Source organism: Alligator mississippiensis, chromosome 2 (assembly GCF_030867095.1).
Source record: "Alligator mississippiensis isolate rAllMis1 chromosome 2, rAllMis1, whole genome shotgun sequence".
Classification (NCBI taxonomy): Eukaryota; Metazoa; Chordata; order Crocodylia; family Alligatoridae; genus Alligator; species Alligator mississippiensis.
The window spans coordinates 243,724,415-243,740,728 of NC_081825.1; the positions used below are offsets into that span (position 1 = coordinate 243,724,415).

Here is a 16,314-nt window from a genome sequence, read left to right on the forward strand (position 1 = left end):
TTAGATATTAAAAAATATGAGGCTGGTTGGTTTGTTGCAACTTGTACCTTGTGTCCAATGTGGAGAAAGGTTAAAAAGTCTGGTTCCTAAAGGCAAATGAGACCTGAGATTTTAGTGGTCATTGTTTTTTTTAGGGGAAAAGGAGACCTGAAGTCTTTGTGGACTACTGTCCCCCCTTAATGGCCTCTTCGTATTTCTCCATTTGGGGATTTGACGACTCAGAAGAGAGATGATTTGCAGAGGTAGGTTGAAGGTGACCTGCTTGAGTCATTGGTTAGAAAATAGAAAGTCCCTTCCAGTATCTGATGAAGTAAACTGCTGCTTACAAAAGCTTATGCAACTTTTATTTAGTTAATCTATAAGGTACAAATTTTTCCATGCTTTCTGCCTAGAAAGTAGAAGCCTTGCACTTAACCCCAGTAAGAGCTTGGTATATGAAAAGAGGTTTTGAGTACTTAACACTCTTCCATAGCGTTAAATAAATCAAATTGCAGGCTGCTGCTTAAATCCATGCCTTGTGTCTGTCATTCACCTTCCTGCCAGTCCTGATCAATTAAAATCCTGGTCCCAATGGAGAAGTGTCTTCATTGCAAAATATAACATCACAATAGACACTAATTAACAACCTTGTTGGCAGTTGCAACAGAAAGAGAATAGACTGAATGGTTATAAAGAGATGAATTATTCCTTCTCATGTAGAAATGGTGCAAAACATGGGGAAAACCATGCACGCTTGCTGTGTTTGTTTGGTTGACAGATATGTTATTATATTTTCTTAGGCTACCACTTATGATTAGTAACTTGACAAACAATTTTTTTTTGAGGACCCCCCCCCTAGAAAAATGGAGAATTGCATTTACTTTTTTTTTTTTTAATTAAGTTAATCTAAAAAACTAAGAAAAAATATTTGAGCAGACACTAGTATATAAACCATCACATAAGTAAAGGCTGTTAGCTCTGCTAGTTAGAGGATGAGGAGCTTTAATGTGATTTCTAAATGACTTACAAAGGTTTTCCATGTTGAAAATGTTATCAGTACTATTCACTTAAAGAGCAGTTGTTCTAAAGAAACAGACACGTAAGCTGAGGTCCCCAATATAGGTTTAAGACAAAAAAAATCAACAAAAATCATCTTAAAAATAAAGTGTTTTCTAGGTCTCTAATTATTCTTGTAACTGTGAGAATGGTTTTTTGGTGGAGGAAGAAGATTTCTTTTAAATATTCCTTTGGCAAGGTTTGCTATCCAAATATGAGAGGATTGTATCAGTTCATCAAAGACACAAGGTCAAAATGACTATAAATAATAATTAAATTGATTTGTTTATTTTCACTGTGCTGTTTGAATAAAATGCAAAAATAAATAGATTTAGCTACTCAAACTGTAATTAACTCAAGCTGAGTTGAGTTAGCAGAGTTGTTTTGACTTGAGACTAGTCCATGTAGTGCTTACTGTAATGCCTGTCTGGTTTAAGTAATCTTTGCTTAGCAAACCCACAACTCTGGAAATAAATACAATTTTTACAAAGAAAAATGAGAACTATTACTTACCTTGTAAAATAGCAGAATAAAGTTGATGGCAAATGCAACAAATAGAGCAAGAAACCTTAAGTTGTAGAAATTTCTAGCCAGGCAATGCTGAAAATACAAGAAACAACAACAGTAATAATCATGTAGCAAATATCAGAAATGAGGAAATACCTAGGAGTCATCTAAGAGACACAAATCTGGACTTTAGTGTTTATACTGTTAGACAAAACCACTAAAATACTTCTGTAGAATGAGTAGTATTTCTCCTAGAATTTGTGCCACTATTTCTTTTTACTGGTATTGCTTTTTTGTATTTCATGTATAACTGCATGGAAATATTTGTGTTAATTGCCTTGTAATGTGAAAAGAATGGGAATAAAACTTACCAACATTTTTGTTTGATAAACTTCCAGGGCTTTAACAAAGTTAGCCATAACTGCCTCAGGTTTCTCTATTTTTTGTCCACGCCTTCGTTTCTTTTTCTTCATTTTCCCTTCTTCCAAATGCTCTGACTGTATTTCCTTTGCTTTATCTTGTTTCTCCCCATCTTCCATACTAGAAGAGATGATATAAAGCAAATTATATAAGTAAGCTCCAGTATTGTGCATGCTACGATTTAGCAAGTGTAGACGGAGGATGCATCTACACGTTCATTAATGCACCTTAGATACTGCACATTTAGTTTAGTACTTCCTTAATAAAGTACTAACTAAATGGGCAGTACCTAGAGTTACTATGCAGGAGCACCGACATATGGTTATTTAGTGATGCTTACTGTACATTAGCCTAATAACACTGCACAGTAGGCTATTAGCATGGTTTTTGCTGTGACATGCTATTGCACAGTGTTATTAGGCTAATGTGCAGTAAGCGCCTTGTATAGACGTGCCTAGTGAGTCCTAATTGAAAGAGGCTGGTTTTATGTTTGAGTTAATATGAAGAGGTTGACTAGATGTGAGTGACTATAAGAAGTGAGTTAGAAAATACAACCAAAAAGTTATCTTAGCACTAGATGAGGTGCAAGCGTGATAATGGGTCACTGAATGACCTAAAAGGAGATCAGTGAAGGTAAAGGCCAAAAGCAATACAAAATGTGCAGCTACTTGTCACATAAACAAGCAATATATATATATATGTACCCAGTGCAAGTAACTCAAAATTATCAGTTCATGTGTTCAAGGCCAGGATCGAACAAAAAAAAGAAAGATTTATCAAGGTACTGCACAGAGTCATAGAAGAGTGGGTTCATTTCAGTTAGGGAGTCACTGTTATTAAAGTAGGGGAAGAATGAGTAATGAAGAGAAAATTTCCTTTAGAAGACACCACCTGACAAAAGATGTAGAAGATGACAATCATTTCTTTCCACAAAGGATTGCCCTTTTTGAGAAGCACAGATCAAGACTAAACATAGTGACAAGGGGATTCGGTTCTCAGATACGGAAGTACCTGACTAGGTGATAAATGTGCGACTAGGAAGGTGTAAGAGGTTTAAAATATTGAGGCATTTCTTTTATTAGGAAATGGAGAGCAGTATGTGGCTTGATATAGAGCAGTGCCAGTGAAATAAGAAACCACGTGAAAGAAGTCTGAAGGTCTACATTTATGTTTTTACAAACAACTTATCATTACAAGGACCCTACATTCCCTTCCTCTGAAATGTTCCAGTGGCATGCATAGGAAACAAGTTATACAGAGAAGAAAGGTTTAAGTATATTAAACACAGGTAAACTTTTGGAAAAGCAAAAATCTGTTGCCTAGAAAAATTAAGATTTTTGGGGATAGATATTTAAATTAGAATTTTTAAATCAGCAGTGGCTGGCAGGCCCTACTAAAGTACTTATTAGACAATTAATTATTGTGGGAAACAACAGAAGTACAAGAGAATCAGTATATCAAATAGCAAGAGAGAAGTCAGCAATTATGTTTTAATTGGAAGGAAGTGCAGGAGGGGAGCAGGGAGAAGAAAATTCAATAAGGTAATACGCTGTCAGCAGAAAGAGGTCATCTTCATTAAAAAATAAAAACTACACAAGCCTACAAACTAATGTGAAAAGCCAAAAACAAGAGTGGGTGGCACATCTAGTGCTGGGAGAATTCCTAGATATATTATAAACAGAATTAGTGAAACCGTGAGCTGTGCTACTGGCCTTTCAGTTTGGAGTCTCAGAGAAATCAGGTAAAAGGAATACAGTCTAACAAAAGGTTCATAAAGGGTGAGTTGAACAAACTAAATATAAACCAATTCAATATCAGGTCAGAACACGACCTGGATAAATAGTAGCTTCTGAAACTGCTTGTTTTGGAGCACACAAGAGGAGACGCTATTGTTTACACGCTGAGAAACACTCATCAATGGGTTCTCAGTACGGAGAAACACAAAAGAGTTTAAGTGCACTTGGCAATTACCAGAAGTACTTGAACAATGAAAATAATATGCTTAATAACCTTGGAGAAGGTGGAAGGGAGTGAGGGGGAGACAAATTACATACAAATAATTTTGTGAAAGTAAAATTCAAGAAACAGATTTTTTTTTTTTTTAATTTAGGAAGTTTGTTAGAAACAGCCTAAAAGGGAATAGTTAGGAAACAAGAATTCATTGAACCATCATGGAACTTGTTAGCATATACCTTATTAAAGTCACAGAAGACATGCTGAGAAAAAAAACAGTAAAGTGGCAGACAAGTGACACAGATTTATTTGGGCCCCCTAATAATCCTTTAAAATTATAATTCTGACGCAGTAATTCAAACATATCAGAAGGAAACTGTTAGCAGGTAAGAGAGAGGAGATAGACTAATGGGCTAACATGAAAATTTGAAACAGGGCCCCAATATAAAAGGAGTAGTATAATACATTCTCGCGGTATTTCAGAAACAAAAAAGCTGGGGATTGCCACTGCCATTGCTTAGACCACGGGGGGGGGGGGGGGGGGGAAGGGGGGTAAAATAAAATAAATGGGTATCTTTACATGTGCTCAAGGGGGAGAGGGGTACCGGTGCACTTTAATTAGATCAGCTCTCAGGAGCCGCTCTCAGGAGCTACTCTAATTAAAAGCACTCTAATTAAAGCATCTCGTGTATGCAGTGTCCCATGGTTCAAAATGGTGGCAGAGCACTCTAACTAAAGCTCATTCAACATCCTTTAGTTAAAGTACCCCCACCACTATTTTGAAGTGCAGAGATGTTGAATATAGTGAACATGGAGGCTGCTGGAGTGTACCAATTAGCATGCTTCAGCAGACTTGATTAATTGAATCTGCTCCAACACGCTGTAATTACAGTGTGTTGGAGCAAGCGTCCTGCACGTCTACAGGCACCCAATATTGGCAGAGCTATCCATCTTCATACTTTAACACAAGACACTTTAACAAGTACTTCATACTCTAACAACCTGTTGATTAGGAACCCCAGAAGTATATATTGCAGTAATGAATGCTGCAAAAGTTTTTCATAATTTTGGGTTCCTTTGTAAAGGTTTGGACAGATGGTTGTTTATGTCTACACTGCAGATGCAGCATAATGTAGGGATATCCAAATGTTTTTGAATCAGCTGGCTCAGGGACCAGTATAGCAATCTAACTATTGTGCAAGAGCTCAGTGTGAGCAAATTTGCCATGCTTAGAAGCAGTGCAGACATACTCTAGACAAGAACTGTTATGTGAGACATCTTTGATAGTTATTGCTCTGATGCTCACTGTGCATACTTGTTGCCTCAGAGGAGTAGTACTGCCTGCCTGAGGTACTACTGAGATGAAGAGTTTGAACACGTGGGCTATATTTAGGGCTATTCTTGGCCAGCTCATCTCAGAACATCAAGGAAACAACAAGCAATAAAGTATGAGACACTTACTCAGCCTTCTCTGATTCCGTTTTTATTTCCATTTCAACTTCTTTGGCTATTTCAGAGGTCTGCAAAAAAATTTTAAATTGTCAAAAATGCATACTTAAAAAAAAGTAATTCTAATTAATTCCAATATTTCTAATTAAGGGTTTTGCAAAGTATAAGCAAATAAAATCTAAATAAATAAAACAGGTAAACCATACCTCTTTCTTATTTTGCCACTTTTAAATTGCTATGCTCTTTGAACAAGCCCCTCGGACAATATTTCAACAATGAAACTTTTATAGCAATTCTTCCTCTGACACATTTTTAAGATACATTATCAATATAAGAATTTGGGCATAAGTAAAGCATAGTCTATGTATTGAGATAGATGAAGTGATTAAGTCAGACTGAAGGTGAGCCCCAATAGTTTTTCCAATGTGGATAGGGTATTAATCATAGTAATGGTAATTTTAAATTATTACATGCACAATGGGTGCATTTACTAATGCAATTAATGCACCTGACTGTTACTGTGCAGTATATTCAGGTGCATTAAGCTTTGGTTGGAAATATGTGCCCACTGGGAGCAAATTTGCTCCTGATGGGAGCAGTTCAATCCAGGGCTGCTTCTGCCCCCCTGCAGCAGCCAGGGGGGAGGTCCAGGCTTCCCCAGGTTCCAGCACCATGCTGGCAGGTGGCGCAGGGGTCAGGCCTGGGATAGGAGGGCAGGAGGAGTTGTCTGTGCTCTAGGGGCAGCTCCATCAAAGGTATAGGAAGACTGGAGCCAGCCCTGGGTATGGAGGGAGCTGTCCCTCCCCTTGGGGCAGCTCCCTCGCAGTTGCAGGGAGATTAGTGCCAGCCCCAAGTCCCCAGGGATGGGGAGGGCTGTTTCTGCTCCAGAGTTGCTCCCTCACAGCTGCAGAGAGATTGGAGCCAGCCCCAAACCCCAGGGAGGTAAGGGGAGCTGTCCCTGCTCTGAGGGTAGCTGCAGGGAGAGCAGGCCCAGCTTATCTAAATAGGGTCAAGAAATAAGGGTGCAATTCTATTTCCCTTTATGTGCCTAAATAGCAGTTTCTTAACCATGTACCTGTACATTTTGGGCCCTGCCTCTCTGCTGTGACTGTGTAAGCAGCCATGTATTTCCCCATGTGTCTACTACACATGCACACTTATGTGACCACAGTACAGGGGAAGACAACTGCAAGTTGCAGATGGCAAGTTGCCAGAAATGTTACTTGCATAGCTAGAATGCTGCCATTTAGGCACACAAAGAGAAAAAGATTCTGCCCAGGATGCCTAAGCCATGACAGGATTTATAATAAAATTCTCCAGTCCAGTTCCAGAACCCAGTCAAAAACTTTATTCTGAGAATGGCTAACCCACTCACACAGTACAGCACAAGTTGGTGCTGCTATCTCCCTTTTTACATAATGGCTCAGTGGTTACAGTATTCACTCAGGAAGCAGGAAACTCCATTACAAATCCTGATTCAAAGAAGGGACTGAAGTCTCCCATGTCCCACAAGAATGCCCTAAAACCAACAGACTTCAGGGTATTCCAGGGTAGGGCTCTCTCCACCTTCCCTCTAAGGTGAATGGAACAAAGCTCTATCCTGCTGGGTGAGTGTCCTAATTACTGAACTTTATTTGGTGATACAGTTGAATGGCTGAAACTGGTTTAAAATAAACCTGGTTGAGTGTAGTATCAGACTTAACTGATTTGGGTCAAACCGATTTATGAAACTTCTGTCCCAGACCCCTTCCTGGTTCAAGATAAATTATAATCCCCCAGCATCCCAGCATGCTCTGCAGCCATGGGCTAGGCTGGGCTGTGTTGCCTGCTTCAGAGAGCAGGGCTGGTCCTCTGCTCCATAGCTGGAGCAGTGAGGGCTGGCTGACAAGGGCGAGGGGAGGGGGACAAGCCTGGCTGGGGATGCAGCCCAGTCTTGAAGGACATGATAGCAGGACTCGGCAGGGTTGCTCATCGCTCCCCAGCTTGGGTCTGGAGCCAGGGAAGGGGGGGGGGGGGTTAAACTTACTGCTGACTGCAACAGTGGACTACAAATCCCAGAGGCACCTGGAAGCAGGAAGAAGAAGTGATGAGCAACCCTGCAGAGTCCTGCTGCTGTAATTCTGAACTCCAAATCCCAGACACCTCAGGGGCAACAAGAAGAGCAGGTGAACACACAGCCAGAGAGCCATTCTTTAGTGCCCCCTGGCTTCTGGCCTGAGCCACTGCAGACATGTGGCTGTATTTCCTGTTCCATGGGTGACTGGTGCTTCCTGAGTCTGGGGGGAGTACCAGATCGCTAACAGGGGGTCCCCCAGCAGCCAATTGCAAAGCCAGCAGTGAAACCGGCCAAACCACTTTGCAGTTGGCGCTTCCAGGGGGTGCACGGCTAATCTCAAGGAGTGCACATATACCTGCATGCACCCCCTATGCATCACCAATGGTCTGTTCACTTCTGTTTCGATTTAATCTGTGCAATTTAGATTAACCTACAAAGACAGAATCAATTCAACCTCAAGCTTTTTGACTGTCTGTACTTAGCCAGTGAGAACTCTAAATAATAAGCTACTGAGCAAAAGGAATGGCAGCCCCAGCAGCACCATGTCGTTCATCTAGCTTTAGAAAGGATTGAAACTGCTGGATGTTTTAAAAGAAAGTGGTTAGGCCTCTAGTTCCAAGAAAGGGTTTATGGCTATAAATATCTAGTGAAAGAAACTACGTCTCTGCAGCCTGGTGTTAAGTACCTGATTCTTAGAAAGGGTACTTTCTAAGGGTTTAGGCCCTTTGCCTCTGGTTGGCATGTCCTACAGCCTAGCTTAGGGAGCTCTTAACTCACCTGGCTGCCTACACTGAAACTCATTCTGAGCTGCTTAACCTCTATCTTGAACAGTCAAGCGTGGGCACCCAATTTGGGATTATAAATTCCATGAGGCAGTAGAGCATCTAAAAATTAGGCAAAGCAACTTGGCACTACAGTGGCAAAGTTCAACTTGTGAATCTAATCTTCATGCCTGAAGTTACAATGACTATCTTTCTCAACATGATGCTAGGTTAGGGAGTGCCAGAGACACTCCATGCATGTACAGCTCCTGGACCACAAATAGTGTAACTACCTTAACACAATGCTGTATAGAGACCAACTGGCTCTGCCTCTCAACTGCTCTTATGGCAAAATCATAGTGTTTCTCTACAGCCTCTGCGTAACTTCCAATGTGTAAGGTTATGCAGGCTTGGAACAAGTGCAGTGTGGCTCAGTTTGGTATTCCCTGGCCTCATCTACATGAGATGCTGACTGCCCAGTAGCTTGTTACTACTGCTCAGCAGTAATGAGCTACAACACAGCCAGTGTCACGAAAAAGCCGTTTGGTGATGCTACTGCATAGTAACTCCGGTTTATACAAGTACTAAATGACTGCACAGTAATGACTGTGCAGTCAGCATCTCATGCAGATGCAGCCCCTGACACTGTACTGGAGCATTTTATACACATAACCTTATGGTGCATTTGAAAATGACTTTGCCATCTAAATCACCCGCACTTTGTAAAAGGATTATTACCACTTAATATTTAAAAAAAAAAAGACAGCTTTTAAAAAGTTAATTAACACTCTCTAGGATAGAATTATACACAGTATGATTGCTTTTCGAGGGCTCTCCTCCTGAACTGTAGGAGATAGCTGAGTAAAAAGTAGATTTTATTTTTTTCTGCAAATGCTGAAGGGAATTCAAATGAGTTCCCATGAAAAGCTCTTTCAGATTAAATGCCAAATTATTCACTGAAAGCAAATTTTGAGCTGTCTATTAAATTGTAAAATTTATACTTTGAGCTCCATTAATTGGTTATCATATAGTATCATTTCTGTTCCAAGTGGATAATTTAAATAATTCACACGATGCTTGAACAGTAAATTTTATAATGTGAAATTAGAAATAAACACTCCTGAATTAGTTAAAACAGAGCTACAGATTGAACAATAAACTGTAGAGCTAAAGTTACAATTAATGATAAATAATTTATGTCTATTTCTGAACACGTCTGATCAATTAGAAAAAAAATAATTGCAAGAGCTACATGTGAATAGAAAGAAAAACAATATTTGCTAAAAAATATTAAGTGCTCACTGAGGGATACTAAGAACATTAATTTCAAGGTAAATTAATTCTACATACTAAATATATCACATACTTTTCTACTAATGTACATACAACAGACTTTCACAGATGGAAATGCTACTTTTATCAAAAAGGTGTACAAAAAAACTAGATTTGAAAAACAGTCATGAGCAAATTTGGATTTTTATTATCATTGTAAATAAATAAATAAATAGGTTGATAAATAGCAAATTTAGCTTAATGAGCAGAGGGAAATGGTAACAGACATATCTTAGTTGTCCAAAAGAATGAACAGAAAGCAAATAGCAAAGGGTTATGTAGTTCATTTTTATATAGAAAGCTACTGGAAATCCTAAGGAGTTGTATTAATACTGATAACAGAAGAGAAGTATTTGAAATAGCCTAATACAAATAAAATTAATTTAAGCTGAGGAGTTAAAGATATGAAAAGGGGTGCGTGGATCCAGAGGTATCATCCAGTACTGCTTTTAAATGTAAAAGTGCTTAATTATGTTAGGATTAGTGGAGTGGAACAAAACAAATTGTTCTTATATGGGAAGGGCAATTATCATTAACTAACTGTTAAATTAACAGTAAATCAGTAAAATTGGGCAAAACTACTTCAAAGAGGAGGAAATGTAAAGGACCGTTTGTCCTTTGTGATCAATGAAGCAAACATAATAAACAAGTTAGGGAGATAATCAAGCATTAATACGGAGAAGAGGAGTACTGGACAGTAGGGTGAAGGATATAGTACAGCAAAGACTAAGGTAACCAAGACTAAGTTATTTAGACCAAAAAACGGAATAACAAAAAAGAGCTGGAGAGTGTCTGGAAAGCCTCTGTTGCACTTTCAGCTTTACTACAACCAAAACAATTTTAAAGTCAAAGCTAGGCAGATACACTGGGCTATACAGGGGTTCTCCCACTTAGCAAATCATCCTGAGAATCAATGCAAAGTGTAAGCAAATAAATTTAGTTACTTCTAGAATTTTGAGGAACGTAATTAGCTTTCACTGTGTGGGTGATATAAATTCATGTCACCTACCTGTGCTCTTTTTTTCTTCCGAACAGCATTTTCCAAAGATGAAGGGCTATCTGAACCAATTATTTCCTTAATATCTCCAAGTCCAGCATCGTGACTGTATTTTGAGCCACCTTCTTTCTTTGTACGAATACCAAAAATATCTGACATGATGTCAGTTTCTCCCTTTTCACCCTTCACAAACTGCACAAGTTCAGCTCTAATGCCATGTTCAACACCTTCAGCTTTCTCTGTTTCCATGACATCATCATGGATTCCAAACTGCGTTGGGTCAGGCATGTCCCCTAATATTTTGGTAACTTTTATGTTTTTGGCTCCTTCAACCAAGCCACCTCCAAACACAGTACTCCAAAGAATCTGGAAAATCCCCCATACAATAGTGAAGAACAGCTGGAATAACCCTACAAATAGCATCCAGAAAAAAGAAAAAAATACTTTAACCAATTCCTTTATAGTCATTTTTCTAACTTTTCTGTACTGTTTCCTTAAGTTCTTAAAAGTGACCATTTTTAAAAAGTTGGCAACATTCTTCTTAAGTGCAACACAGGCCATTGCAAAAGCTGAGGCTGATTCCAGGGACTTTTCCTCTTCATCATCTCCAGCTTCCATTACATAATATGGTTCCTCCTCCTCCTCTTCCTCAGGTCTTTCAGCTGAATCAGATTCAGAGATCTGAGATGCCAACTGCATTTCAAAGATTGTGTCCTCGCAGAAGTTCACAAACAGTTCCATTTTTTCTTGTTCGCCACCTTCATTTACAACATCAAATATAAATTGCCTCTTGGATTCTTTCACTTGTGGCTTCTCCCACTGTGTTCTACTGGACTCACTGATTTCAAAGTAAACTCGCTCTATTTTCTTGGCTCCACCCATTATCTCAATGCGGCCAAGGTAAGGTTCAAAATAATTAAGGACACTCTCTGCTGGCTCTAGTAAGCTCTGAAGGCGTGAATCATTTGGCATGTGCTCTGAAAGGTTTGTTAATAATACTGCCACATTAAATCCGATATCTTTGGCTGGCTCATGGAATCGTTCCACAAAATCAACATAGTTAAACATATCATTTTCATCAGCTTCTGCACAGGACAGCAGGAATTCAATTTCTGACTGTGTGTATTGTTTCTGAGCTTCCATTGATTTCTGAAATTCTTTTTTTGAGATGATGCCTTTACCATCTGGATCATATTCTTTGAAAGCATCTGAATTGGTTAGATCTTTCAACTTGAGGAACATGTCGAAGAACTTCAAAATCATTTCTACATTGCTAGATGATTCTACCAGTGTGTCCACCATCTGTTTGCCAATAGTCCCATTTACAACATTACCTGTTGTGTAAGTCAGAACAACAAGTTACTGGGTGTACACCAACTATGCTGTATTTAGCAGTAAATTGATTTCACTTTCATATTAAGATACAAAAAACCCCCCTTCCCACCTCACTGTTTTCTTATTTCATTCTTAACTCTTCAACATTTTCTGAATGTATTTTTCTGGCGTGTCTTTGTCCTTTCAACCCTATGTACACTTCACATTATATATTTCTCCTTGAATTTTTTTAAGTAAGTCCTGAAAAGCTTTTTTCATTGGCATAATATAATTGTGATGAAAAGAAAATCTGCAAGATTAATGTGATTGTAACAGCTCAGCTTTGCAGCACAGAAAATAATAATACATAATTTATAAAAATTACATCTGACCTTCAAGCAGCGATAACAGCATCACAACCATGTCCTGTAGAAGATCCAACAGTTCCTTAAGCAGTTCAATCTGACTGGAGTCCTGTAACACAAATTGAGTGCATGTGGTTTTTTCTTTTCTTTTTTCCTCCTTTATTAATTAAATTTATTTGGAAAAAACATATAGGATGATCACCTGAGACCATGCTGGTTTAGTGAAAAGATATTAATCGGAATTTCTCAGTATCATTTGATTATGGTTAATGATCTTATCATTACCAATCTTATACAATACCATGTGCCAAACCATAGCAGATTTGGTATTATCATTAGATTGTGTTTTAATAACAAATCCAGGATCTCTGAAAGGCAGGCAGGGGAAAGCAGAATTTCACTGATTTGACTAACCCTCAGATCTATGAAAAAATCCATCCCTTGTCACTATAAGATGTAGTAGCACAATACATTAGGTGTCATGTCACTAAAATGTCAATACCTTTATAGAATGTGCTAAGACTACTTAATACAACAACACTAATATGGATCTGGATGCCTAACAGTAAACACACAGACTTGAAACTCTGGTCAACATTTCTGAAATATTTTTCATGGAGTAGGGAGGAAGTTTACATGCAGGCCAAATGAGAGAGAGAGAGACAGACAGACAGACAGACAGACAGACAGACAGACAGACAGACAGAGACAGAAGTGAAAGGAATGCTGATTGAAAGTGTTAGACCTGGAAGGAAAAGAAGGAACGTTACACAGGGATCATCCTCAGCGACACAATGCAGTTGCCATGTAAAAGTACCCAAGCTAGCTCTGAGTAAGTTTTCTATTAGCATAGTATGTTTTTCAGCAGGACTAATTAGCCCAGGCTGAACATTGCACTTATGCAGTTAGACTGTTTCTGGTACCTAACCTAGATTGTTCAGAAGTAACATGACATGGCACATAGCACCTGCATACCTATGGACCCCAGAGGGATAGAATGGGATAAAGATGCAAAGAGGATGTGTGCAGTAAGTCAAAAATTGGACCTAGTTCTCCACTTTACAACTGCCTGGGATCTGGTTTACCAATTATCTGACTGGACATCACACTCCATTCATTTCCCACTTCCCCCACCTATTTAAACTTGCCAGGTTTTTTAAATGCCTCTTGCTCCCTATGTGCTTATATGCCCCTCCCTGTCATTGCTCTATATAAAGGTGTTGTACACATGTTGTTGCCCTATATGTAAAGATGGCATATATGGGCTCCTATACACATGCAGGGATCCAGCTCTGACCTCTGCTGGAGCATAGGAATAAATTCTGGCATCATGTCTATTAGCATCCCTGCACATTATAATTGCGGTGAGGTGCTTTAAACTAAAAGATATTGAAGACACCTGGAGCAGGTCCTCAAGGAAACATTTTGAGAAGAACAAGGTGATTAGGACAAGCTAGCATGGATTCACCTTAACCAACCTGATTTCCTTCTATAAGGTGACAGGGTTGGTGGACTGGTGGAAGAGAAGTGGATGTGATATACCTTGAATTTAGCTAGGGTTTTGACACTGTCTCCCACAATGTTCTCATTAACAAGCTAAGGAAAGAAAGACTAGACAAAAGTACTTTAATAACTCATTGGATCATCATGCTCAACAAGTAGTAATCAACAGCTCAATATCTAGCTGGTGTAAGACCTCTGAACTGCAGCTAGGCAACTAGATCAGCAACACTCAACTCCCTAAGCCTGCTGTTTGGTTCCAGGGCTGCTCTTAGGGGTTTTTGTAGCACCTGGCCACTGCTGTGCAACAAACTGGCCTCAGTGTGTGTCTATCTCTCTTCTGTGTGACTTCCCTGTTTCTGTATTCCTGCCCGTGTACCCAGTCCCTAAAATTTGGAACCCAGGCCTGACTTTGGATTGCCCCCTGACTATAGACACTAGTAATCTCCCTGGGTCTAACCGCCAGGCTGAACACCTCTGTGGATTGTGATAGGTGGGGAGAAGTATCAAGTGGGGTTCTTCAGGGGTCTGTGCTGGGTCCTGTACTGTTTAATATCTCCATTAATGATTTTGATGATGGAACTGAGTGCATGCTTAGCAACTCTGTGGAAGACACCAAGTTAGATGGAGTTGTAGGCACTCTGGAGGGGAGGACTGAGATCCAAAATGACCTAGAGAGACCAGAAAAATTGTCTGCAATCAATCCGATTAGGTTAAACAAGGACAAATGCAAAGTTCTGCCCTGAGGATGGAATAACTGAATGTACAAATACAGATTGGGGAATGATTGGCTAGGCTGCAGTACTGCAGAGAAGGACCTGGGGTAGTGGACCATAAGCTAAATATGAGCCCAAAGTGTACCCTTCTTTTCCAAAAAGTCAAGAGAATACTGGGGTGTATTATCAGGCATGTTGCTTGCAAATCAAGGGTAGTGAATCTTTTGCTCTCTTCAACACTGGCGAGGCCTTATTTGGAGTACTGTGTCCAGTTTTGGGCCTCACACTTCAAGAAGGATACGGACTGATTGGAAAGAGTCCAGCCCAGAGCAACAAAAATGATTAAGGGCCTGGAAAGCAAGACTTATAAGGAAAGGCTAAAGAATTAGGGTTATTTAGCTTAAGGAAGAGAAGACTGAGGGAAGACTTATCTTCAAATACCTGAAGGGTGATTTATGGAAAAGAAGGAGATGGGCCATAAGGGACAAGACTAGGAGCCATAGTCTCAGGCTTCAGCAGAGGAAATTTAGATTGAAGATTAGGAAGAACTTTCTGACAAAAGGAGAATGGTAATCTGTACAACACAATGTCCAGTGGGTCTTTCTGAGAGCTCTGCCATTAAATGAAAATAAAAAAGCCACATACAACAGAACAGAGACAACATTTCTCACTTACTTATAGCTTTCAATATACATTTGATTGCAATTTACTTCTAATATGCATACAAGAAAATTCGTGGTCAACTGGAAATACCTGTGAGAGTTTCATCTGCATATTAGCAAAAACATGAAGGAAGCCAACAACAGCATCCCAGAGCCTACTATGAGCCAGGCTCTGCTGATTACCTATGCAAGGACCCTAAAAATTAAGAAAAACATATTATTTCTTAACCTGATTTACATTTAAAGAATAACTCTTTCAGTTTACAGTTTCTGATTTGAGCAATCCAAGAAATAAATACAACTGATGCCATCCAAACTTTGTTTATCATAAAGCATCTTATATTCAACAGACAGACATTTAGAAAACACCTACATAGTTTTAAATTATGGGCCAATAGTTCTTTGTAGTTTTATTGAAATCAACAAGGATGAAGCCACATTATTTGCCAATTTATACTAACCAAGTATCAAACCATTTATGACTGCAAATTTAGACAGTTATGTGTTAGGCTTCTGTTTACCTGGATATATTCTGTAAGTGAATTAAAAATCTGTTTAGTCACGGCCAAAGCTTTAGAGAAGTTACGCTGTCCAGAGTCATCAATCACGTCTTTTCCTGAATAGTACCAATAGAAATCACTAATCGATTCCTATGAACAAATGACAGAATGTTATAACTTGAGTGGAAATGCACAGCACTTCTTCCACATCTTCCCATCAGCAAAATTTGAAAGAGCAGGTGTGATTTAATTTTTGTGTTCTTTTATTTTTAACCACAATCATATTTTACTTTTTTTGTATTATGTATTTTGTAGTCAGTACTGAAATACACTAACAAACAGATGTCTTGTATACAAACTTGATAGGCAAGAGCTTTTTAAAGATTAATAAACAAGGTAACATTTTGATATTAAGCATCATAGTTACTGGGTCCCCTTATAGACACTGGTGTTTACTGAGAATTTAAGCACATCATGTTGGACACCCATGTTGTGTGATAAGCAGATGTGCAAGGGCAGGGGTGGGGGCAGGATTAAGGGTGCAAAAGTAACTTCTTCATTTTCCTGCACAGAAGCTGGGCATAGAGTGATCTTTGTGATGTCTTCAGTGCAGGGACACTACTAGCTCAGGCAGCTGATGATGTTAGCTTCACAAAAGCAGGAGAGAAAAGGAGATATTTTGATTCTTTTCTTTGGGCATGTTTGTACCGCAGTGTTGGCTCTGAGCATGGTCTTCCTACCTGCTCC

General features: G+C 39.1%; 1 protein-coding gene across 1 annotated transcript in view; it reads right to left on the reverse strand.

Moving 5' to 3' along the window:
* Positions 1-16,314, reverse strand: part of RYR3 (ryanodine receptor 3) — a 557,273-nt gene that overhangs the window by 33,831 nt on the left and 507,128 nt on the right. Inside the window, exons 85-91 of the mRNA XM_059723007.1 lie at positions 15,589-15,717; positions 15,159-15,263; positions 12,217-12,298; positions 10,523-11,844; positions 5,377-5,435; positions 1,914-2,082; positions 1,549-1,635 (exon numbers count right to left, since the gene is read on the reverse strand). Of these exons, the coding sequence (XP_059578990.1) occupies positions 1,549-1,635; positions 1,914-2,082; positions 5,377-5,435; positions 10,523-11,844; positions 12,217-12,298; positions 15,159-15,263; positions 15,589-15,717 (1,953 nt within the window). The remainder of the gene's footprint in view (positions 1-1,548; positions 1,636-1,913; positions 2,083-5,376; positions 5,436-10,522; positions 11,845-12,216; positions 12,299-15,158; positions 15,264-15,588; positions 15,718-16,314) is intronic.